General features: G+C 43.7%; 1 protein-coding gene across 1 annotated transcript in view; it reads left to right on the top strand.

The window, feature by feature from the left end:
- The first annotated feature begins 9,610 nt into the window (after positions 1 to 9,610).
- The window catches only part of PCP4 (Purkinje cell protein 4), a 53,149-nt gene continuing 38,807 nt past the window's right edge, over positions 9,611 to 23,952 (top strand). The window contains exon 1 of the mRNA XM_054056633.1: positions 9,611 to 9,717. Within this exon, the coding sequence (XP_053912608.1) occupies positions 9,709 to 9,717 (9 nt within the window). The 5' untranslated portion in view covers positions 9,611 to 9,708. The remainder of the gene's footprint in view (positions 9,718 to 23,952) is intronic.

Here is a 23,952-nt window from a genome sequence, read left to right as displayed (position 1 = left end):
ATTTGGGTGGATCTTTTTTTTTTTTTAAGATAGAGGATGACTCACACTGTCAGTAAGTCATGTCATGCAACTCTCTTGAGAGTTGAGAAAAGACTCTATTTTTCCAAATTATATGTGATATTTTTGTGACACCGACAGTGATAAGATTTTGTTGGAACCATTGCCTCATTTCTCTTGCATGGGAACAAAGGTTAGACAGTAACAAAGTCTCTAAGGACCAGATCTTCAAAGATATTTTGTTGCTTAACTACCACAGCCATTACCTTCTTAATTAAAAGGCAAAGAGACATACTAATGAGAGCTAAGCCTGTGGAAAGTCTTCATTCCACATTTTAATTTTTTTACTTGGGGAAATTAGTTGATACGTATGAATGACCAGTCACACATCACACTGTGTCTAGGACTATGCTTGTTAAATCTATTACTATCAAGGAGCAAACCAAAGCCTATAATTATGGCATGTTTTCTATAATTAAGGTCACATTCCAGACCCCTTTCTGTTTTCTGGTATTCAAAGGCATACATCTTTCTGAAATGAAAGCTTTCCATTTGAAATCAAGATCCATGATTTCAGCTGCAACAAGGACTTTTTGCTTTCAGAAGATTTGTGTGAAATTGTTCCTTCTCTTTAAAAATTCATAGAGCGTAAAAACAGAAAGAGGCATAGGTTTAATTTCAATGTACCAATCTCAAGTGCTGTGAACTGTCAAGTTTTGCAGTCACAGTCAAAATTCAAATATATTCTACCAGAGTAGCTCTGCTCTGATGGAATATGGAACACCTTTCAAGGCACAGTCATATTTTCATTTTTTGGGGGTTTGATTTGATTTGATTTGATTTGAATAAAATTTTGACTGAAAAATATAACAGCCTAAGCCATCATCTTCCCCTGTACTCTGTGTTACCATCTTTTCTGGAACAATTCTGCAGCTAATCAGACTTCTAATAAAACTTCACTCAATAAATGCCTTCAATGGTAGAATTTAAAGTGAAGCAAGACTGTGCAGTTGTATGTCATTGCCAATTACAAAGACTGAGAATACACTTAGGCCTTTCGTAACATATGTGCCACACATGATTCTCTAGTTAGAATTGCTCAGTCTTGCAGAGAAGAGCCATCTTCAGTCTCCTTTCAAAGGTGAAACTCCGTGGAAGCTTGTGAGCCTTTTCTGCTTCAGGATCCAGCTCAGATGCTCTCCTCTCTGCTGAATCTTTCAGGTTAAGTGGGAGTAAAAGGCAGTAAAATTGCAGTCATATGCCAGCAGACAAGATTGAACGCATACTGAGTGCAGACATGATTAATGAGAAGGTGGTATTTTAATAGTCAATTTTCAGAATATAACAGCTCTTGAAAATAGATTAGCTTAGAACATTTTCTCTATTTAGAAATGTCGCTACTTAGCTGTGCACTTAAGTAACATAAAAGCTGAGCTTTGGGGCACCTTTAAGTTAAGGGATTGCCAGAGGTTAGAAAGGCTGTCAGCAAAGGGGTACCTCGGAACTAAAACCTCGTGCCATCCTACAGTGTAAATGACAGAATATAAATAAAACAAATATTAGGGTTACCTTTATTTTAAGTTCCTTCTGAAAAATTCAAGTTGCTGATGTATTTCCAGAACTCAAGATATGTCAAACTATGCTGGCTCATGAATTAGAATTTCAGATCTGAGGTTGTACCCAGGGACAAGATGTATCTGTGGGTCTGTATGTGTATATTCAAGAGCTATTAAGTTCAGTAGGTTCACACTAAGAAATAGGAGAGGCAAATAGCATTTCAGTCCCCAGTCTACATCTAGATTGCTTTGGTTGGCTGTGGAAATACTCTCCAGTAAATGATATGTCAACCTGGGAGGCAGGGAACAAGATTTGTTCTGGAAAGGCAGGGAGAGAGCAGAAGCATCTCTGCAGGTCAAGTACCTTCACTGGAGAAAGGGGTGTCCCATGCTCTCTCAGGAATCTGTCTGAGGGCAGCTTATGCATCTTATGCTGTGACTACTTGCTGCAATATATGCAAGTTGTCCTCATAGCAGAGTTATTAAATGGAGTTATTAAATGCCATACCAACAGTGTCATTTTTCTAGAAGAAACCACGCCTGCTGCTGTATTTGAAAATGGTGGCACCTGGCTATGAACTCAAATTTAACACAGGGCTCCAAGAAGGGGAGGGTTTCCACCCTCCTCCACTCTCCTACCAGCTAATCTGGGCAGCTCATTCCTCAAAATGCTAGCTCATATCAATCCTGTACACAGGTACTGAACTGGAACTGCAGGGATGCCATGCTGTGGGTGGGTACTGCAGCGAGAGCACAGGGCTGAGTGCTGTTGGACCTCTGTGCTTCCCCAGATGCAGCTCAGTGTGCTGTCCTGTGTGCCTCTCTTGGAAGCTGTGAGCTCCTCAAAACAAGTCAGAAAATAAAAAATATTGTATGTTCCCCTGCTGAACCTAGTGCAAAGATCCTTCTTTGCTAATGTGCTTCTCTGTGCACAGTGGAGTACAGTCTGAGTTATCACCAGGAGATTTTCCGCTTCAACTTGACACTTTTGTTTTGATGCCCACGAGTGCTGGGCGCTCTTCAAAAATGAAATCCTAGCAGCTCAGGGGCAAGCCATCCCGATGTTCCAGAAAAGGAGACGGTGGGGGAAAAAACCAGCTTGGTTGAGTAGGGAGATCTTGAGAGATATCAAAAAGAAGAGGAATGTCTACGAGCTTTGGAAGAAGGGACAGACATATTGGGTAGACTACAGGGAGGAAGTGAGATCGTGCAGGGAAAAAATCAGGAGGGCTAAGGCCCAACTAGAAATCAAACTGGCTAAATCTGTGAAAGATAACAAAAAATCTTTCTACAAATACATTAACAAGGAAAGGAGGACTAGGGAGAATATTCAGTCCCTATTGGATGCAGAAGGAACAACAGTGACAAGGGATGAAGGCAAGGCTGAGGTACTTAATGCCTTCTTTGCCTCAGTCTTTAATGGTAAGGGAAGTTGTTCCCCCTGTGTACAAACACAGAAGAGCAGAATGTGGCTCCCACGATCCAAGAGGAGGTGATTAGAGATTTGCTTGCCTATCTAGACAGCCACAAGTCTATGGAGCCGGATGGGATCCACCCAAGAGTATTAAAGAAGCTGGCGGATGTCCTTTCCAAACCCCTTTCCATCATCTTCCAGCAGTCCTGGCTGACTGGGGAAGTTCCACTGGACTGGAGGCTGGCTGATGTTGTGCCCATATACAAGAAGGGTTGCAGGGAGGATCCATGGAACTACAGGCCTGTCAGTCTGACCTCAGTGCCGGGGAAAGTCATGGAACAGGTAATATTGAGCGCTATCATGAAGCACATGCAAGAGAACTGGGTGATCAGGCCCAGTCAACACTGGTTCACAAAAGGCAGATCTTGCCAAACTAACCTGATTGCTTTCTATGACAAACTGACTCAACTATTGGATGGGGGAAAGGCTGTGGACGTAGTCTTCTTGGACTTCAGAAAAGCCTTTGACAGAGTTTCTCACAGCATTCTGCTTCAGAAGCTGTCAGCCTCTGGCCTGGATGGGCGCACACTCTCCTGAGTTGAAAACTGGTTGGATGGCCGGGCCCAGAGAGTGGTGGTCAATGGAGTTAACTCCAGCTGGAGGCCAGTCACAAGTGGGGTTCCCCAGGGCTCGGTACTGGGTCCAGCTCTGTTCAATGTCTTTATCAATGACCTGGATGAAGGCATTGAGTGCACCCTCAGCAAGTTTGCAGATGACACTAAGCTGGGTGGAAGAGTGGATCTGCTGGAGGGTAGGGAGGCTCTGCAAAGGGATCTGAACAGGCTGGACGGCTGGGCTGAGACCAATGGCATGAGGTTTAACAAGACCAAATGCTGGGTCCTGCACTTGGGGCACAACAACCCTATGCAGTGCTGCAGACTGGGGGAAGTCTGGCTAGAAAGCTGCCTAGAGGAGAAGGACCTGGGGGTGTTGGTTGACAGCCGACTGCAGTGTGCCCAGGTGGCCAAGAAGGCCAATGGCATCTTGGCTTGTATCAGAAATGGCGTGACCAGCAGGTCCAGGGAGGTTTTTCTCCCTCTGTACTCAGCACTGGTGAGACCACACCTTGAGTACTGTGTTCAGTTCTGGGGCCCTCACCACAAGAAGGATGTTGAGGCTCTGGAGCGTGTCCAGAGAAGAGCAACGAAGCTGGTGAGGGGGCTGGAGAACAAGTCTTATGAGGAGCGTCTGGGAGAGCTGGGGTTGTTTAGCCTGGAGAAGAGGAGGCTGAGGGGAGACTTTATTGCTCTCTACAACTACTTGAAAGGAGGTTGTGGAGAGGAGGGAGCTGGCCTTTTCTCCCAAGTGACAGGAGACAGGACAAGGGGGAATGGCCTCAAGCTGCACCAGGGGAGGTTCAGGCTGGACATCAGGAAAAAATTTTTCACAGAAAGGTTCATTGGGCACTGGAACAGGCTGCCCAGGGAGGTGGATGAGTCACCTTCCCTGAAGGTGTTTAAGGGACGGGTGGACGAGGTGCTGAGGGGCATGGTTTAGGGAGTGTTAGGAATGGTTGGACTCGATGACCTAGTAGGTCCCTTCCAACTTAGCGATTCTATGATTCTGTGATGGTAAAAAGTAAGACCAATAGGACTTCTATCAGTGTCAATGGGAATGGAAATTTCTTTTCTCTCAGGGGTCTGTACCATGTACCGTGTGATTGTGAGCCTTTTGGTCAGGGATCAGCCTTTAATAAACTCCTGCCAGAGGATGACTACTTATGCAATGTGCCCACAATTACTTTTCATTGGAAAATTTTGCCACGTCATACAAAATCTTCTTCAGAAGCTGAACTTCACTGTATTTAATTTAGGTCCTTACACCATATTGACATTTCTGAAGCCGCAGAACAAATTGCTATTCCTGTAATGAACTCTTACCATGGTTATTGCCCACTTCGTCCACGCACAACAAAAGCTGTGACAAATAATATAAATTGTAAAAAATGCCAGATACTGGTGGAGGTCCTGGGAACATTACCATAATAAAAGAGGACCCAAGATGATATTTCAAATGGAGTCTTTCCCCTCTTTTGCTGTCACAAGCAACCCTGAAAATCCTTAGGGGGAAAAAAAATGTGGAAGATTCATTCAGGTTTCCAATTCATGAAAAGTAAAGTGCCTGCAGCACTGCAATCCCAGGTTGTGAATGGCAGGATTCATACTTAACCTATAATCAAAAATCATACATCCATGCATTTGGTGAGGTGATTCTCCTCCAACCACTTTGTGCTGTGTACTGTTTTTTAAATTAACGGTGCATATTTTCAAACACAGCACTGGCTCAACTTAAAGAAAATCACATACTAGTTAAATAATGCCAGAAATTGCAAATATACCACAGGCAAAAGAAAGTTCTCCTCCTTCTTCTGGATCAATGCTGCATGCATTCACATAATGCTGCCCTCCTCTCTACTTCCCTGCAAGAATGGAATCCCAGGTATTCTCACTGAAAATCAAGACCATGAATGTCCCAGTAAGCAGCTTATACTAGTAATCACAACAGCAATTGTGAACTGTACTGGCTCTTACTTTGTCAGGAGCAAGGAAGTTTCTGCAGGACAAAGGTCAGTTGTGATTTAGCATTTTATTCCTGCCCAGAAGTCAGGGCAGCAAGTTTCTAAGTCGATGGAATAACATGTTTATCAGTCCAAGTAAATGGGTATGAATAAATTCATAAAGGTAAGCAGGTCAGGTCTTGCCAAATAAGGACCCCAACCTAAAGAAAAGGCAGCACTCTTCCTTCTTGAGAGATAATTCACCTTCTTTGGCTGAAGTCTCCAATGCCTGTTTTCAATTCATCCCCTGAGCTTCCTCCAATTTCCTGGCACCCTGAAGGAACGAGGAGGCAAACCATGCATCTTCCACCCTCTTGCTATCAACCCCTACTCAGCCTGCATCCCCCTCCACAGTCTCACTGTTCTCATACCCACATCCACAGCCCTGTGCAGGCCCTCGTAAAAACTCTCTCTACATCTTTCTCACAAGCCGTCCTTAAGTATTGAAAAGTCACAATAAGGTCTCCCTAGAGCCTCCTCTCTTCAAGGCTGAACAACCACAAATCTCTCTGTCTTTCCTCATAGGAGAGATGTTCCAGCTATCTGATCATTTTTGTTGCCCTCCTCGGGACCTGCTCCAACAGGTCCATGTCTTTCTTGTGCTCCTGAGCTGGACACAACACTCCAGGTGGAGTCTCCTGTGAGTAGAGTAGAGGGGCAGAATCACCTCCCTCAACCTGCTGGCCTTTCTTTTTTTTGATGCAGCCCAGGATATGGTTGGCTTTCTGGGCTGTGAGTGCACATTGTCAGCTCATGCCCAGCTTTTCATCCACCAGCACCCCCAAAGCACTCCCAAGTTCTCTGCAGGGCTTCTTTGAATTCCTTTATACACCAACCTGTAACTGACGTTGCCCTGACACAGGTGCAGGACCTCACACTCGCCTTGTTGGCCTTCATGAGGCTTATATGGGCTTACTCCTCAAGCCTGCCAAGGTCCCTCTGGATGGCATCCCTTTCCTCAAGCAAATTAACTGCACCACTCATCTTGGTGTCATCTGCAAACTTGCCCTCAATCCTGCTATGTCATTAATAAAATATATTGAAGAGCACTGGTCCATGTACAGAATCCCTAGTAACACCGCTCATTACTAGTTACCACCTGGGTAGCAAGCCATCCACTGTAACTCTTGATATGCAGCCATCCAGCCAATTCCTTATCCATCTAACCATCCATCTGTCAAAGCTATGCTTTTCCAATCTACCAGAAAGAATGTTGGGGGGGACCATGTCAAAGGCCTTACAGAAGTCCATATAGATGACATCTGTAGCACTTCCCCTGACCACCGATGCAGCCACTCTAATGTAGAAGGTCACTAGATTAATCAGGCATGATTTGCCCTTAGTGAAGTTGTGTGGGCTGTCTCTAATCACCACTCTGTCTTTCACCATATGGTTTGATATGGCTTCCAGGAGGATCTGCTCCATGATCTTACTGGGTACAGAGATGAGGTTGACTTGTTGATAGCTCCCAGGGCTCTCCTTTATGCCCTTTTTAAAAATGGGTATGATGTTTCCCTTTTTCTGGTCACTGGGGACTTTGATTGCCATGACTTCTAAGTATGATGGAGAGTGGCTCAGTAATTCCCTCAGGACCCTGGGATGCATTTTGTTAGGTCTCATGGACTAATGTACATTCGGGTTCCTCAGGTGGTTTTGGATCTTCCCTTTCAATTGGAAGGACTTAATTCCCTTTGTTCCCGCCTTGAAGTTCGGGGACTTGACAGATGTGGAAGAGAGATTACCATTGAAAATCAAGGCAAAAAATCTGTTGAGTAGCTTAGTGTTCTTGATGTTGGTTGTCATGAGCTCTCCCATTTTATTTACCAGGAGGGTAAATTTTCTTTAATTTTCCTTTTCTACCCAATGTATCTGTGGAATTCCTTCTTATTATTCTTCGCATCCTTTGCCCAATTCAGCTCTAACTGTGCATTATCTTTCCTGATCCCATTCCTACATATCTGGGCAGCGTACCTATATTCTTTCCAGGTTACACATCCCTGGTTCCACTGCCTGTGGAGCCTTTTCACCCTCAGGCAGAGGAGTCCAGCCCACCCCTGCATGGCAGGAGTGGTGGCAGGAGGGCTGGGAGGAGTGCAGGGCCACGCAGGGACCAGGCAGACATTCAGGTGGGAGCAGACTGAAAGCTGTGGCAGTGGTGACTGCAACAGGATGTTTCCATGTGCTCTTCCGTCACAGAGCATCTACTTATGGGTGGTACTGATGGTGAAGCTGCAGTGTCTATGCCTCTGCAACTCAAAGGGGAAAGGCATTTTCCAGAAAGGTCTCACAAAATTTATTTCACTGTCTCTATTAAAGACCATCCCCGAACATAGATTTTAATGAAGAAGCTACTGCAAGGAAGGCCCTGGAAGTGAAAGGTTTGGCAAGCTTCTCAAGCTCTCCAAAATAATGCGTTAACTTTTTTATTGATTTGAGAAAAAGTTGAGGCAGTTAAATGCATTCCCAGAACAAATTGAATCTATATTTCTTCACTGATACATGAGTCAGAGCATCTGAATGTCTATTGCCAAATATAGTAATTGTACTCCATTGAAAGATGGATATTGGAGTAAAACAGCACATTTCCCAAAGTTTGGTTCTAATTATTCGTTCAGAAAAATTGTCAAAAGGAGTCTTTTCTATCTAGCTGCTCACTTATTTCAACAGAAGTGGCAGTGAGCCTCACATTATGGCTTGTGGAGTTCCACAGGGATAAGCAATAAAGCCAGGTGGTACCAAGTGCTGTGAAACTTTGTCTATTTAATCCAACCATACGCATTAATTTGCATCTTCAGGCTGCCAAATTAAAGTATGTGTCTTTGCACAAACCATTTGAAGGGCTGCTCCCACCCCGGACTGGGAGACAGTCCATCCCCAGCTCCCAAGCTGAAGAAGATGGAGATCGTTTGCTTCCTCTGCCAGGGGTGCTCCAGGGAGCAAAGGGGAGCGTCACCACACCGGAAGGACGGGATGTCATCCAGAAGGACCTGGACAGGCTGGAAAAGTGGGCCTGTGAGAACCTCATGAGGTTCAACAAGGCCAAGTGCAAGGTCCTACACCTGGGTCGCGGCAATCCCCGATTTCAATACAGGATGGGAGATGATGTGATTGAGAGCAGCCCTGCAGAGAAGGACTTGGGGGTGCTGGTTGATGAGAAACTTGACGTGAGCCAGTGATGTGTGCTCGCAGCCCAGAAGGCCAACTGTATCCTGGACTGCATCAAAAGAAGTGTGGCCAGCAGGGCAAGGGATGTGATCCTCTATTCCTCTATTGTGAGACCTCATCTGGAATACTGTGTCCAGTTCTGGAATCCTCAGCTTAAGAAGGATATGGAGCTGTTGGAATGGGTCCAGAGGAGGGCTACAAGGATGATCAGAGGACTGGAGCTCCTCTGCAATGAGGACAGGCTGAGAGAGTTGGGTTTGTTCAGCCTGGAGAAGAGAACGCTCAGAGGAGATCTTATAGCGACCTTCCAGTACCTGAAGTGGGATACAGGAAAGCTGGAGAGGGACTATTCACAAAGGCTTGTGGCGACATGATGGGGGGGAACAGGTATAAACTGAAGAGGGGCAGATTTAGACTAGACATAAGGAGGAATTTCTTCACAATGAGGGTGGTGAGGCACTGGCACAGGTTGTCCAGGGAAGCTGTGGCTGCCCCATCCCTGGAGGTGTTCAAGGCCAGGTTGGATGGAGCCTTGGGCAGCCTGATCTAGTGGGAGGCATCCCTGCCCATGGCAGGGGGTTGGAACTGGATGGGTTTTAAGGTCCCTTCCAACCCAAATTATTCTATGATTCCTTGCACCCGGGAACGCTTGCAACGTCCTTGCCCTGGTGCTTGCAACCCCTGTTTTCTGAGGGCGAGCGTGTCGCGGGGCACCGCGGGGGATAAGGCGAAGGAGGAGGCGAGTTCCCAACTGTGCGGGACCCCCGGGTACCTGCGGCTGATCCGCCGCCAGGGGGCGCCGCGCCCTCTCGGATGCGGGGCGCGCGGTGCCGGCGCGGTGGCGGCGCTGATTGGCTGGCGGGGCCAGGCTGGGCGCGGGGCGCCGCTTCTTAACGCGCGGCGCGGGGCGGCGGGAGCGCTGTGCCGGGGGGGTGCTGCGAGACGGGCTGCTGTGCGACATGAGCGAGGTGAGAGCCGGGGTCGGGCGGGGGGGAGCCGCCCGGGAGGCTGCAGCCTGAGCATCGCTCGGCGTTGAACCTAATTGTCACCTCCCAAAGAACATCTGGGAAGGGATGGGGTCTTCCAGGGATGGGGTCTTCCAGGGATGGGGTCTTCCAGGGATGGGGTCTTCCAGGGATGGGGTCTTCCAGGGCTGGGATCTTCCAGGGCTGGGAACCTGTGCTTCCTGGTGGAGCCGAGAGTTTTCTCTTGCAGGATGGGGGTATGAGATGTGTAGCTCTTGTTTAACCTGTCCCCTGATAAGCAGATCTCTGCAGGTGCGGATGCTCCTTCGAAGCACAAGGCAATATTTTGCCCTTTGGAGGACTGTGCGCACCAGAGGACAACCGTGTATTTAAAAATCTTACTGATTTAGCTGGGAAGGGACTTTTTACAAGGATGTGGAGTGATAGGACGAGGGGGAATGCCTTCAGTTTGGAGGGGGGAAGATTTAGACTAGACGTTTGGAAGAAATTCTTCACGATGAGGGTGGTGAGGCACTGGCACAGGTTGCCCAGGGAAGCTGTGGCTGCCCCATCCCTGGAAGTGTTGATGGCCAGGTTGGATGGGGCTTTGAGCAGCCTGGTCTGGTGGGAGGTGTCCCTGCCCATGGCAGGGGAGTTGGAACTGAGTGATCTTTAATGTCCCTTCCAACCCAAACCATTCTATGATTCTATGAATATAAAGATGTATTTCATGCTTTCCTGTACTGAAAGAAGAATTTAGTAAGTTGCGTGAAAGTTATCTGCTAGAGCTCATGGAAAAAAATGCCCTGCTTGTAGTTGGACGCTGATGTAAACTTTATAAATAGTGTCCTGGGAAGGATTACAATTAAGGAAAAAATGTAAATAGTGCCAAACATGTAAGGATCACTTGTACCCTTATAAATAAATGCACTGAAGGTTTTTTCTTGTGTTTTTTTCACAGTGGAAAAGTTCTCTAGGACAAACTAATATTTTGACTATTAAAAGCATCATCAAGCAGGATAACTACTTAACAGTGTAGTGAGCCAAATGCTGGGCAGGTTCAGCTATCAGATCCCACATTCCCTAGTGCAACTCTTTCTTTGGTAATCGCTAGACATACCTGTAATTACACCTTACCTAGCACCTATTTTTGGAGTCTATATCCTGTAAGAAAAAGCCTGCTGCTTCATTAAAGTATGGATATTCCTTTCTCAACAGCAAAAATAAAGAACCATACCAACTGACTAGCTGTTGTGCAGGTGTTACACCCTGTAGTATCTTTACATGAGGTGTAAACTTGAGATAGAGTAATGTAGTAGCATGGTCTCCAGCTCAGGGATTTAAGAGGAGAAGCTTACATCTTCGCATGCAGGTCAGGCTAAATAGGGAAAGCAGAGGAAATCCTCGCTGTCCTTTTCTGCTGCTTGCAGAGATCAGGCAGTCCAGGTGTAATGCACCAGACTCTCTGCGACTTCTTATTGGCTGTTGCCTGTATTTGTATCAACTGAAAAGAGTTCATGCAGTGTTTTTTTTTTTTCTGCAGTCACCATCTTTTTTGCCACCCAGGCTAGCTGGAGTGTTCTGTTAGATACGGGAACAATATATGGTCCTTAAATATAATGTTTGGGGAAAAATCTTCTGGTGAAGAGTAACAATTGGGTGATGTTGCTGTACTTACTGTAACTGTACAAGACACTCTTCTGTTATAGTTCTCTGCTGGATTGTATTTGTTCAGTAATTACCCCTCCATAGTTTGAATTAGATTGCTTGCCTTTTGGATTTTACAAATCCTGTTGAACATCCAGATCATCCCACATACCAGTATAGGGGTTCTTTATTCATGATACATTTCCTTGTGCCTCACAGAACAGTATTCCTAGCAAACCCTCAGAGAGGGAAATGATGTCTCTCTTTGGTGCAGCACAAAGCCCTGTACATATATGACACTAAGCACTGCACTTGATGTCTTCAGTGCTACTGTCGCTGTCATTCAGCTGACAATATCGGAGAGTTTATCACTTAACTCCAATGAAGAAAAGCCTCCTTGCTGTTACTTGCATGTCAGCTTTTGCTCAAAAGATGTTTATTTTTCCAAAATGCAGATGAAAGCAACTGGACCCCTCCAAACCACCTCACTGCAAAAGACTTGTTGCAAAATGCGGCAAAAAAAGATTAGCAGAAAGCAAACTATTAGACATCCGTTTGCTGTATTTGGATGGTGGTCTTCATGGATCTCGCTTGTGATGCTGTAACTTAAAAATATTTTTATTTTCTCTGTTTTAATCTGCTAGAAGATGTGAGGACAGGGTGACTGAAAAGAGGCTCAGCTAGAGCCATCAAAAGATTATCCCAAATAGAATGTTACTGGGAGGGTGGGAAGGTTTGGGTTTTTTTTGCTTTATGTTAACAGTTGGCAGGATTTGAGTGGAGTCTGAAATGTGGTTGCAGAAATCTCTAAAGAGAGCCTTTGTATCTTTTGAGTTATTTGCTGAGACTTTGCGTGGATTCTTATTTTACTGCTTCAAGCAAAGTTAACTTATTTCCTGTTTGTAGGCAGTGATAACCAGTCTCCTTGTGGGCCATACTGGACAGGAAGCAGCTATTCATCTGACTATAGTATTTTCTTATTTTCTAGCAGATAACTTTTGTTTTTTGGTAAGGATAAAGAACTTTTCTACAGAAAACCCCTATACTTGTTCCTCTGCAATATTAGTCTGAAAAGGTGTTTAAGATGCTCAACCTGGGCAGAGGTCTGGCCCTGTAACTAGCTTGAAGGAATTGAGGTATAAGAGTTTATCTCGTAGCGTTGCAAAACATGGCTAGTGCTTCCTGGGGCTTGGTTTTGGTGACAGATAGACTGCTTAGCTGTATCGGGAGCTTCTCAGGAATGTCACTGTATAGTGAAATGCTTTTTTAGGTGTTGAAGTAGCTTTGAAAATCTGTCCTAAAATAACTGAGAAGTCTTTTATTTGGGTCTGTAGGTGTATTCTTTTATTTTTAATGAGGCTAGAGACAAGGGCCATGCTGGAAAATCGACTGCTGTCAGTGAGCTCCTGTCAGATGCAGCTCTTCTGTTAAAGATCTCTGGTCACATAGGCTTAACTGAGGGAGGTAATCTTGGGTGACAGACTCACAGGCTAATCCCAAATTGCTATTCACAGCCAGTAGTTTTACTAGTAAGCCTCCAGTCTCGCAACTGGCATAAACTTAATTCATCACAGGGAATCCTGTCATCTTATCAGTGGTTTAACTATCTGACATGTTGCAGATGATGGCTGGTCATGGTGACAGTATTGCCCTGGCACAAACGTTCACAAGAAGCATTTCATCACACAAACTTTTTTACAACAGTCACTACCACTCTGGCCTCCTCTGTTGAATGATCTGGCTGTCGTCAGTAATCAGGTCTGGATTTGTGAAGAAGCACACTTAAAAACAGTATGGTGTTACAGCCCTGGATGCTGTTCCAGTGGTTCAGCGATGAAGCATGTGTGTACAATAGCATTAGCAGAATGCATTTATTTCCCTTTGATATTAAAGGGTCAGAGTGGTATTGTTGGGATAGGAGAGGAATTCAACTTTAACACGTTTTTAGATGACTGACTTTAGAAGAGCCATTCAGGAAATGTACCTAATCAGCCCACATGTCTGAGGCACCTGTGATTTAAGAACTTGCATTGGAAGAGCCTTACACAATTTGAGTGAAGTGCTGTACTGATTGCCAAGATCGTGGTGCTCGACACCTAAGGCAGGATTTGAGCCAGCAGCTTTATGTATTTGAGGAGCAACCTAGCTACTAGACAGTAGCAAGAATATTCTAGCTTCCTTTTGAAACAGGCATCAAACAACCAGGCACGTGTAATTGTTAAGATGGAAGAGAAGAGCTGTTAGGGGTTTGACTCTGTAAAGTGCTTAGGTCCCTTAGTTGGGGAGGCTGAGGGCTAGGGACATGATCTCTGCCTAAGTGTAGAGGATTTTTTTGTCAGGCTTTGAATACAAAGAACAGTAGGTCTTTTTTCTTCCTTGAGCCACAGCAAACTCTTTCCCTTTGCCTTATGTTGCCTCTGGGCTCTTGAATTCTGCAGCAACTGCTAAGTGTGTCTGCTTTCAAAAGGATCATGAAGGTTGCTGGTGTGACCTGTAAAAGGGGTGTGCAAGGCATTCATGGGGATGAGCTGCAGACAGCTCCCTTCCGCAACCTGGAGTACTGAGTCTTGGAGCTCAGATCACCTCCAGTGAGAGTTACTTGGGCAGCCAACTAGGCAAAGATGGATGATTCCCTGGAAAGGTGACATAGCCTAACACTAAGGTCCTAGACTTTTTTTTTTTCCCCTGAATTTTGAGCTTCACCAGTCTGGGGTAGGAGATGACACTAATCAAGGCAGTCTCTGCTATGGCTGTTTTCAAATACCACACAACCTGGTGGTTTGGGCATGCATCTAAGCTGTCAGGTTAACAGGGGATGCCCGATTCCCTGCAGGCTTGAAGGAGCACCCAGAGCATGTCTCTATCACTCTGGACAAATGTGATCACGAGAAGGCTGTTAGAAAAGAAGGGCACAGCCAAGTGTGAAACATGGGGCATGTGTGGAAGCTTCTGTCTGAAACTGTAGCTGCTTCAGGTAGTTAAATGGGAAAACTGACATCCTTTGGTTGCTATCCCAAGTTCAGTTGAATCGGTGCCATCAAAATGGTGTTTAGGGTCTTAGAACAAGATGTACTTAAACACTGAAGTGAGGATTGTATACCGATAATCCTGTTGGCACTAAATCAAAGAGCTGCTTTTGCAGGGGGAAAACAAGGTGTGTTTGTTTAAAGGAACACTTGTTCTCTTGTGTGATGCTTGCAGTCCTGGTGGATGTCTGAGCCAGCTGGTTGTCTTAGGGGGGACCCTCCTGGATGCATTTTTCAGACACTGCTGTGACCCCTGACTGTTAACTATTGGCCTCACTGAGGTTATAGCCACAACAGGTACAAAACTGTATAGATCTGAAAAGTGCAGTAAGAACATGGCAGGGTGGAGGAGGAAATTCTGCAGCTGTTATAGGGTGGAGGTGGGACAGATAAGACACACGAACATCAGTTTTTAATTTTAACTCATGTATTTATTAGCTGAGTGGTAAATTGCAGCTCAAAAGAGGACGAAGAAGGGAGAACAAGTTTTAGATCTGTCACTTTGCCTACTCCTTCCATCAGTATGGTTTCAGTGGGATCAAGCATCTTCTAAAATACCGTTTAGCACTTAGAAGTGATCTTGGAAATTGATCTTAATTTGGTGAAACCAGCAGGCATACTGTTCAGAAAGAAGCACGCTGGTTTTTTTTTTTTGCAATGCATAGAATGCCGTACAGATTGTATAGATCTATGCTGTATAGATTCAAGCAATACAACACTTTAATGAAGGACAGTTAGCTTTAATAGTATGCTTCAGATACCGTCTTTCCCTGTAAAAAAGTAACTTAAAGGAAGAAGTCCTACGTTCATAAAACAGGAAAACTCCAGCCTGTCTACGGCACTACCTGATAATCTATTTCAGGTTGCAAAGGTATATTATCATCTAGTCCAGTATTCCTTGATTTGTAATGCATTGGCAAGTTTCAGAGTCATATTCCAACAGTTTTTACATTAACTAGATCATGCTTATGATGAAATGTGATGTATAGTAGCAGTTAACTTCGACAGGAACAGTGGTGGCCTGTTCATCAAAGGTTGCTGGGTGTTTATGTAGTGATTGGAATAAAATATTTGACTTCCAGGACACTCTTTGCTATTGTCTGTCTCGCTTTTTGGGAGAGCGACTTGGAAAATGTCTCATTGTTTACATGTTTAACCTCTTTTCTGTAACTTTGCTACAAGAAGAACTTGTAATACAGTGGCTAGGCTTAGACACTGGGTATGTAAATCATGAGCCACCTAATTCTTGGCTAAAGAGTTGGGAAAAGGTGGCTGCATGTGTCAGAGGAAAGCTATGCCTTTCTTTACTCTGAGTTGCAGTGGAGCCTTAAGTTCACTGAGCCATGTAACATTTCTTTCTTTGCAAGGCATAGGATCATCTAATGAAGATGAATAACATGCATTCTCCCTCTTTCTAAGGAAAGATGTTCTGTTTCTTTTTCTTCAGATGTTTGGGCATTGGGTTTCTAGATTAAAAAAGACATCTTAGATAAGTAGAAACCAGGTCAAATCATAACTTACAAATTTTTTTTTCTCCCTTCTTCCTCTAAATTTAATTGGTAAAATCAGTATTTATTTCTGTTATGGAAATAGATGGAAGAGAGAGACTACGTAGGTTACCTTTCCCTTAATAGGGAAATGGATGTCAGTCCTGATGGAATAAGCTCAGAGCAAGCAACTGCAGAAGAGTTGTAATTGCGAAACTTATTATTAATGACATAATTTGAGGTCACAATTTACCCCACTCTCCATGTCTGCTCCCTCTGTGACCAGACTACTTACAGGTAAATGGGGCAAAGTGTCACATACACCAGGTCTTTGGCTGATGCTATCTTGTCCAATCAATTCATACCAAGTGGGATGTAGGGTTATTTATGCACTAACATGGAAATTGGAGAAAGAAGCTCAAGCTTAGTCAGAGAAGAAATGAAAATTGTCTGCCTACGTGCCTTGACTATTAGTTACAGCTGAACATACTTTCCTTTTAAAGAGAAAAGTATTTTACAGACACTGAATGTTCTTACGTTATCACCTTACTATATAGTGCATGAAACATGACCTTAATCAGTGGTGTAGCTGAAACTGAGTACTGTGACAGTAGACAGAATGATGTTACATCTCTTTTGTTAAAGCCGAAAGTGAGAAACAAAAGGCAAAAAAACACCCCACCTTTGTCATTCTGTCTGACTTTGGAGACTTCAAAGGTACCTGTGCTGAGACAGCAAGCTGGTGAGAAGGGTGACACCGGGTATGAGGGCTTCAGATTTTCTGATGTGTAGAGGCAGAGCTCTAACTATGGCAAAATGTATGCAAGTATATATTTAGTGTCTTTAACACAGAGTCTTAGTGTCAAAATGCCTGGCAGAAAGGTCTGAGCTGTTCTATCACCAGTCTGATTTGGTGCTCCTTAGCTGGCAGTTTTGATTCTAGCTGTGCTCTGGAGCCAACTGCTGGGTAGTGCCAGCAGGACTAGAACGCTGCAATAGTAAAATCAGAACCAAGTGTTCAGGTTATAATGGTTTAAACTTGGAAGGGGTATGCACTGCTGTGGAAGGTCATGTTGCATCACAGCAGGTGTCTCCTAGTAATGAAGGAGAGGAGGGGAGACCTCTAGGGACCCTGGCTAGCTGTACACACTGGTGTGGATGTATTCATAGGGATTTTAGATGCATGTTTTCTAGGAATGATGGAGCATATTTCAGAAGTTCCCAAGCTAGCACTGATTAGAACTATCCCTGGAAACAGGACTTCATGTTATGCTAAAGCTTGTCAAGCTTTACTAGGGTTAGCAGGGTCTTCTGGAGTGAATCAGTGAGACAGCTGGTGCAGCCCTGTCAAGTCAGCATCTCCTGTATGAACTAGTAGGTTTGCACTTTTTTTTGCAGAAAATGCCTTAGTTTTGTAGGGTGTAGAGGAGAACTTTCAAGGAAACTAAGAATCTGCAGAGCTTCAAAATCACTGGGAGGAGTGCTGGAAAGCAGACTACTCATTGCTAATGTGTGGTGATGATTTGCATCTCCCATGTTTCCTCTGTGACCTGTAAAGTAAGCCTTTCTACCTAGCAGATGTCACTGGTCTGGGCACTTGGCTGTCAATCTGCTTTCATGATGCTTTGTTCTCTGTGAAACCAAAACTAGAGGGATAACCAGGTATTGAAATGGTAGTTGACAGCATTCTGTCTGCAGTAGAAGATAATTTTCATGGAAAAAGCTATGGAGATGATGCTAACTCCTAAATTGGAGATAAGGAGAAATTTAATCATCTGAGGATAACTTTGTTTTCTTGAGGGCTTCAGTGATATTAGATCTTTTCTCAGTGACGGTAGGGATATGAAGGAAGACCAGTGATTTGTGAGAATGTTTTTATAGGCACAGGACTTTACCACAAAGTTTGGCAGTAGTGAATTGGTGTTTCTGACTTATTAAATGAATGCATCCGTGATGAGTGTCGCTACCCAGATACTATACCTTTCTGTCTCTGCTAAGAACTGTGTGTATTGCAGCAAAATCCTCAATAGGTAGCAGTGTGAGTTTTGGTTGATCACATGAAAGAGTGTCCTCTTCTACTAAAAAATGAGGGAGTTTGGCTGTGGATGTCCATGGTGGACTTCTCCTTAAAAGGGACCACGGTGAGTGCAGGCTTCATCAAGCAGATGCAACATAATCTGGTGAAGATGAGAAGCCTGCCTGAGATGAACCAGAGTATAACACCTAGCTAAATGTGAAATTGAAAATGCTGAAGTCCAAATTTGGGTGGGGCAGTAGAGGAGAGGTAGAGACAGAAAAAAAAAATTCTCAAAAATCACCAACATGTCTTGCATTTGAATTCTAGGGCTTTTAATTCCATAAATTGTATGTTTCAAGTAATGAGATTCTTGCGGTCTCTCTCATTTTCTCTTATAGAAAGTGCACTTAGCCTTCAAACTGAGAGAATTAAGGTTTTTTTTTAAGGTACTGAGTACTCTAGATGTTGACTTTAAGCACATAATTTTATCACTAATCGAAATACTTTGAAGAATGCCTTTTATTTGAACTGAAGAGATACAACATGGTGTTCAGCAAAAAAAATCTGAACAGCATTGAAATATGTTTCCTTGAATTCCAGACATGCATTAGCAAAATTTGAGGTAAAATGGAGGCAGAAGTTGGAAACTGCTCCAAAGTAAAAGCATTAATTGGTAGGAGTGAGGTGGAGGCAAGAGGGGATGGCTAGGCAGGCAGCTTTCTGCAGATGATGGAAAAAGACATGTAGCTTCATAGCTGCTTCATATATATCACTGCTCTGCTCAAATCTGACAGATACACACTTACCACTGGAAAAGGAAGCAAACACACTGTTGGCTTGGCACACTTTAAAATGCATGTGCCAGCACACATGTGCCACAATTTAAGAGGGTGAGCCAGATACCTAAGGCAGGCCAACTCCATGCCAGTTTTAGTTAGCCAGTCAGACTTGTTAACTATCGCTTCTTTCCTTAAGCATATTTTGCAACCTACTGGACGGCACTAACATCCAAGACAAGCTGAATGAACCTCTCAAGTAAAACTACAGGAGATCTTGTCTGTTTCACAGGGCTTTTGTTCTAAGAACTGCCTTGTATTCTTTGCTTGAACCAGAAGCTTGGTGCATTTCCTCCTGGAACTAGACTTAGGAGATGCAGAAACATGGATAGCAAAGGATCTAGCATTAATGTTGTAGACTGCAAAAAAAACCCACCAAGCTGCAAATCATCTGAATGCTAGCAATATCTTGTAATCGTGCCATATAAGCCTTTAATAGATGTTTTTGTCTGACTGAAGTGGAGGAACTTCCAAGTTTTCATTGAACTTGAATTGGAGAACAGTTCAGTAGAGGGAGAGCATTTGAAACAATGTGGGGGAGCTTTTGCTGAATCTGCCTGAACACATGTGCCCTGGACTTGCTCCGTGGCTAGGGCACTGCAGGAACTGTAGAGTATTTAGTCTTGATGCAGCTAACTTGGTGGGTCTGTCCTGGAGCCAGGGACCCTTGGAACTACCTACAGCTACTCAGTGAAAATTGTTTGCTTCTGTGCTGCTATTAACAATTAAACTGATAGCAGTATCAATTTCATTGAGCCACTGCAGGGTCCTGGGAGCTTCTGATTTATGGAAATCACTGTTTTTCAGCCAGCTCTTTGACAGAGCTAGTGACCTGGCTTTTCTGCTTGCTGTATATGAGTATTTTTGATTGCTGTCTCTGATTCCTGATGGTCAAGGTGACCTTGTGCATCACCCTATCCATTTAGCTTTTTAGTGTGACAGGACTGTTTCTAATAGCTTGGCTGCTGTTTAGACTCATAGTACCAAGACAGCTTAGCACTGAACTGCATCACGCTTTGAACGTAGCAGTTCCCCCATTGTCTCAGCGGGTAATTTCTGATAGATGTTTGAACAAAGAGGGACAAATCCTTTGTCAAGCGTGGCCCCAGTTTGAGGCAGATTCAGCAGCCAATTCAGGGTTCCCCTGGCATGAATCTTCCTGTGGCACAGAGCCAGAGATAACAGGTTTGCGTCATCTCACTGTGCAGGCCCTGGGCAGGGTGCATTGTCAAGACTGCAACACGCTTTCAGCCCAGTAATTCCCCTGCTAATAGAATAGCCCTGAAGAAGTTACTGTCATAACTGCAGATGGCTGAGGGGCTGCTCGGAGTTGCTCTCTGTGACAAGACTGGCTGCCTAGGGGCTTGAGAAGGAGAGTAAGTGACGCATAAACATCCTTGCCACTTTGTCTTACTCTTGTCTTGAAAATCAGAAGGCTTTGCCCTAGGGTGAAGGCAGAAAATTCCTTTGCATGGCAACTTGAACCTGCATAATTAATACCTTTTAAAAACCTGACTAGCCAGTTACTAGTGGAGTCTAACAGACGGTAATAACATCTGTTTACTTCTGAAATATGTAGCGAAACGGGAAGAAAGTAAGAACACATTTTTTTAATTATACAACTTATACAAACCCCAAAAATGCCAGTGGAAAAAATGCCAGATTTTTTCAGTTTGGGAAGAAGCAGTCTGTTTTAATAATGATAGCCAATAAGATCAGATATGAAACAATTTGTCAGTGCAGTGTTTTGCCATTAATAACCCAACTGTCCCTTGAAGACAGCCTCTAACTCAATTACGGCTGGGCTGTTGCTCAGTGAATTAAATTACCCTAAACTTCAGAAGGGTCTGGAAGAATGATATATAAAGTAAATATATGTTACTTAAACACCATCCATAATCAGTTATATTATGCCTCAAAGGATGCTGACTCCTTAATTGGCTTAGGGCACTCTTTCTATCTAGGGATGTTAATATTAAAGGATACCCGAGATATCGTCTGAATCCAAATGCTTTCCCCAGATCCCTAAGGTTCTGTTTTGCTCTTAATCAGATGCCACAGTCAGTTGTCATTAACTGTCTGTATTGCTTGCACAGATAGCCAAGGCTTATAATTTGGTTTGCATGGATGTACTTGTGTTAGTCCACGTTTTGCTCTGTTGCAAAGTGTGGATTTCTAGGAGAAAATGCAACATCACAGGGAGATCAGCATGGTATGTTTCCAGGGAGGTTATTCTGCCCCTTGGACTGGTGAGACTGCACCTCGAATACTGTGTTCAGTTCTGGGCCCCTCACCACAAGAAGGATGTTGAGGCTCTGGAGTGTGTCCAGAGAAGAGCAACAAAGCTGGTGAAGGGGCTGGAGAACAAGTCTTATGAGGAGCGACTGAGGGAACTGGGGTTGTTTAACCTTGAGAAGAGGAGGCTGAGGGGAGACCTTATTGCTCTCCACAACTACCTGAAAGGAGGTTGTAGAGAGGAGGAGCTGGCCTCTTCTCCCAAGTGACAGGGGACAGGACAAGGGGAATGGCCTCAAGCTGCGCCAGGGGAGGTTCAGACTGGATTTCAGGAAAAGAAAAATTCACAGAAAGGGTCATTGGAACAGGCTGCCCAGGGAGGTGGTTGAGTCACCATTCCTGGAGGTGTTTAAAAGACGGGTAGATATGAGGTGCTCAGGGACATGGTCTCGTGGCAGATAGAAATGGTTGGATTCAGTGATCCAAGAGGTCTTTTCTAACCTGGTGATTCTGTGATTCTATGATTTTGTGTTTCATAGTATGAAGCACTGACCTGCTCAGATTTTCAGTTCTGAGAAAAAAATTGCAGTGCCTCCTCCCCATGGTACCGTCTACGTGTTCTGTTGCCCTGGTACAACTGTTTGTGGATCAGAGACATCAACTACATTACTGAAATGGTCAACAGAAAAAATTAAACCATGTATTTTATTTTTTTTTTAGCTGTATCATTTCAATGATTGTTTTCAGCATAGCACTACTAAAGGGTTATTTTTAACTTGAATAATTTTAGTGCTCCTGTTTTCTGTATGACCTTGCAAACAATTGTATCCAGACAAAGCAGGACTTAGAAACGACAAGGTGTGGGTAGACTGGACTACACTGGGAAATAGGAATTCTTAAGGCAGGTTTCCTGCCCAAAAATGCCCTTACTGGGACTGTTGTGCCAGGTCTGATGCTGCCGATAGGCTAAGAAATAATAGGAGAAAAAAAGGATGAGACCACCTTCAGAACCTCAGACATTTTTCATTTATGTCGTCTAGCTTAATCAATTTTTATGTAATTGAAATATTCCTCCTGGGTCACTGTGATGTTTCCTCTTTATCAATTTCCAGGGTAATTAGGATATGGGCTGTATCATCCATGTCCAAATGAGAGCTGAGGTAATTTTTTGGCAAGTGATGTGAGAAGGCTTATTCTGTAGTTAATTTTACCTTCTTTGCCCTTTGCTAAACAAAACTTAACATGCAGTTTAGAGAAATTCCACAGTACCATGTTGAGGTTCCAACTCTACTCATGCAAATGCTGAATTGAAGGCAACTATGTGTCCACATATGTTACCCCATAAATAAGCCTTGCAGGATCAAATCATCAATTTCCTGAAGAAAGAGGGATTACTTCTCATGGCTGGCATGGTAATTAACAGGATTTGGGAAGTACATTCTTGCAGTTGCTTTCAAAATTAACTTCAAAGATTCTGTTAATCCCTGCCTCAGAAAAAAAAAGTGATTACAATGTCTTTGGAGAAATATCTGCTTAGTAATGTTTTAATTCAAAATATGCTAATAACCTAAATATTAAGCAAGCTACTGTTTGTGCTAATTATGCTGATTACATTTGGTGTTGGTGTAAATATTCTGTTTAGAACATTATATTGAATCTGAATTCAAAATGAGCAGATTTTCACCGTGCTGATTTATAAATTGCAGCCCAGCACTGGCAAAAGTGGGGCACAGTGAAAATTCTTCTCTGTGCTATTAGAATATTTAAAAACAGCACTGTAAGTGGATTTTTATATGCCCATTTTCAGATGCCTCCTTATTTAACCTGAAAGTGTACTGGGTGCTGAAGCTCTGTACACTCAGAAGTGTCTGTTCTAAGGACTTATCTTGAACCAAAAGTTCTGTCTGGTCAAAAGCGAACAAATCACACCTCTTAAATTGAGGCAAATGCCCTGACTCTGGTAACGTTCCTGTGACTAAGGCCCTCTGCCAATTGTGTGGAGTACGCATTTTTCATGGACATGTACATAAAATGTGTGTTTTTCATGGACAATCGCCACATTGCAAAAACAAACCAACAAACCCAGGAAGAGGGACTGCAACCATGTCTTTCAACTACCCTGAGAAGCCTCAGCTTCAAGGTTACTCCTTCAGTACCTACTGCTTTTTCTGTGCCTGGTTGTCCAGTGAATCAACAAAAGGGCCAGGGACTTCCATCAGCATGTCTCCCTATGCTGTCTCATGGAAGTTGTGGGTTAGCCTTGAGTAAACAGTATCTAAACCTGCATATTCTCCTTCATGGAGAAATACAGCAACCAGTACATCAGCGATCAGCCTGGTAGATTTTTTTTCACACAGGCTGCAGCTTGTATGGGCAGCTGTACCTTGACTATGCTTTCCTTCTGTGTTTGAAAATATTTGAGACTTAATTTACACCAGTGTAAATGGCTGTCAAAGCTGCAAGGATATGTTGAGGTCTAGGTTGTGTCCTTTGTAGAAAGATGAAAGGAAATGGCGAAGTTTGTATTTTAGCCAGTTTATTGCAATAGCAAGAACCAGACGCTGATCCAGAGTATCTAGAAGGAAAATTATCTGTAGTTATCTGCAGGCTTGTTTTTAATTTCTGACAAATATTACTGTGGTTTCTAGGATGATAATATCTGTGTGACTTCAGTGACTATAAAAAAGTCAGAAAACCAGTGTTGGTCACTGTGCCAGCTTTTAGCCACTACAGTTTGAATCCCATCAGTTCATCTCAGCTCACCTGTGGAGTTTTAATTTATTAAAATAGCTTTAGGAGGCCCTTAATAAAATTAAGAACAATCAAGGGCTAGTCAAGTAGAACACTGTTTGACCCACAAAGATAATGACAGAAATCGTCATAGTGCCAGAGATTGTTTGGTTTTGACAGCCAGTATTGAAAGATGGGTTCTTGGCACTCTTGTTCTGGCAATATTATGCTTCCTTGGCAACACAAGACAGACAGAAAAC

This window comes from Cuculus canorus, chromosome 1 (genome assembly GCF_017976375.1).
Source record: "Cuculus canorus isolate bCucCan1 chromosome 1, bCucCan1.pri, whole genome shotgun sequence".
Taxonomy (NCBI): Eukaryota; Metazoa; Chordata; class Aves; order Cuculiformes; family Cuculidae; genus Cuculus; species Cuculus canorus.
Note: the sequence above shows the minus strand (reverse complement) of the source record. Positions and strands in the feature narration are given on the sequence as shown.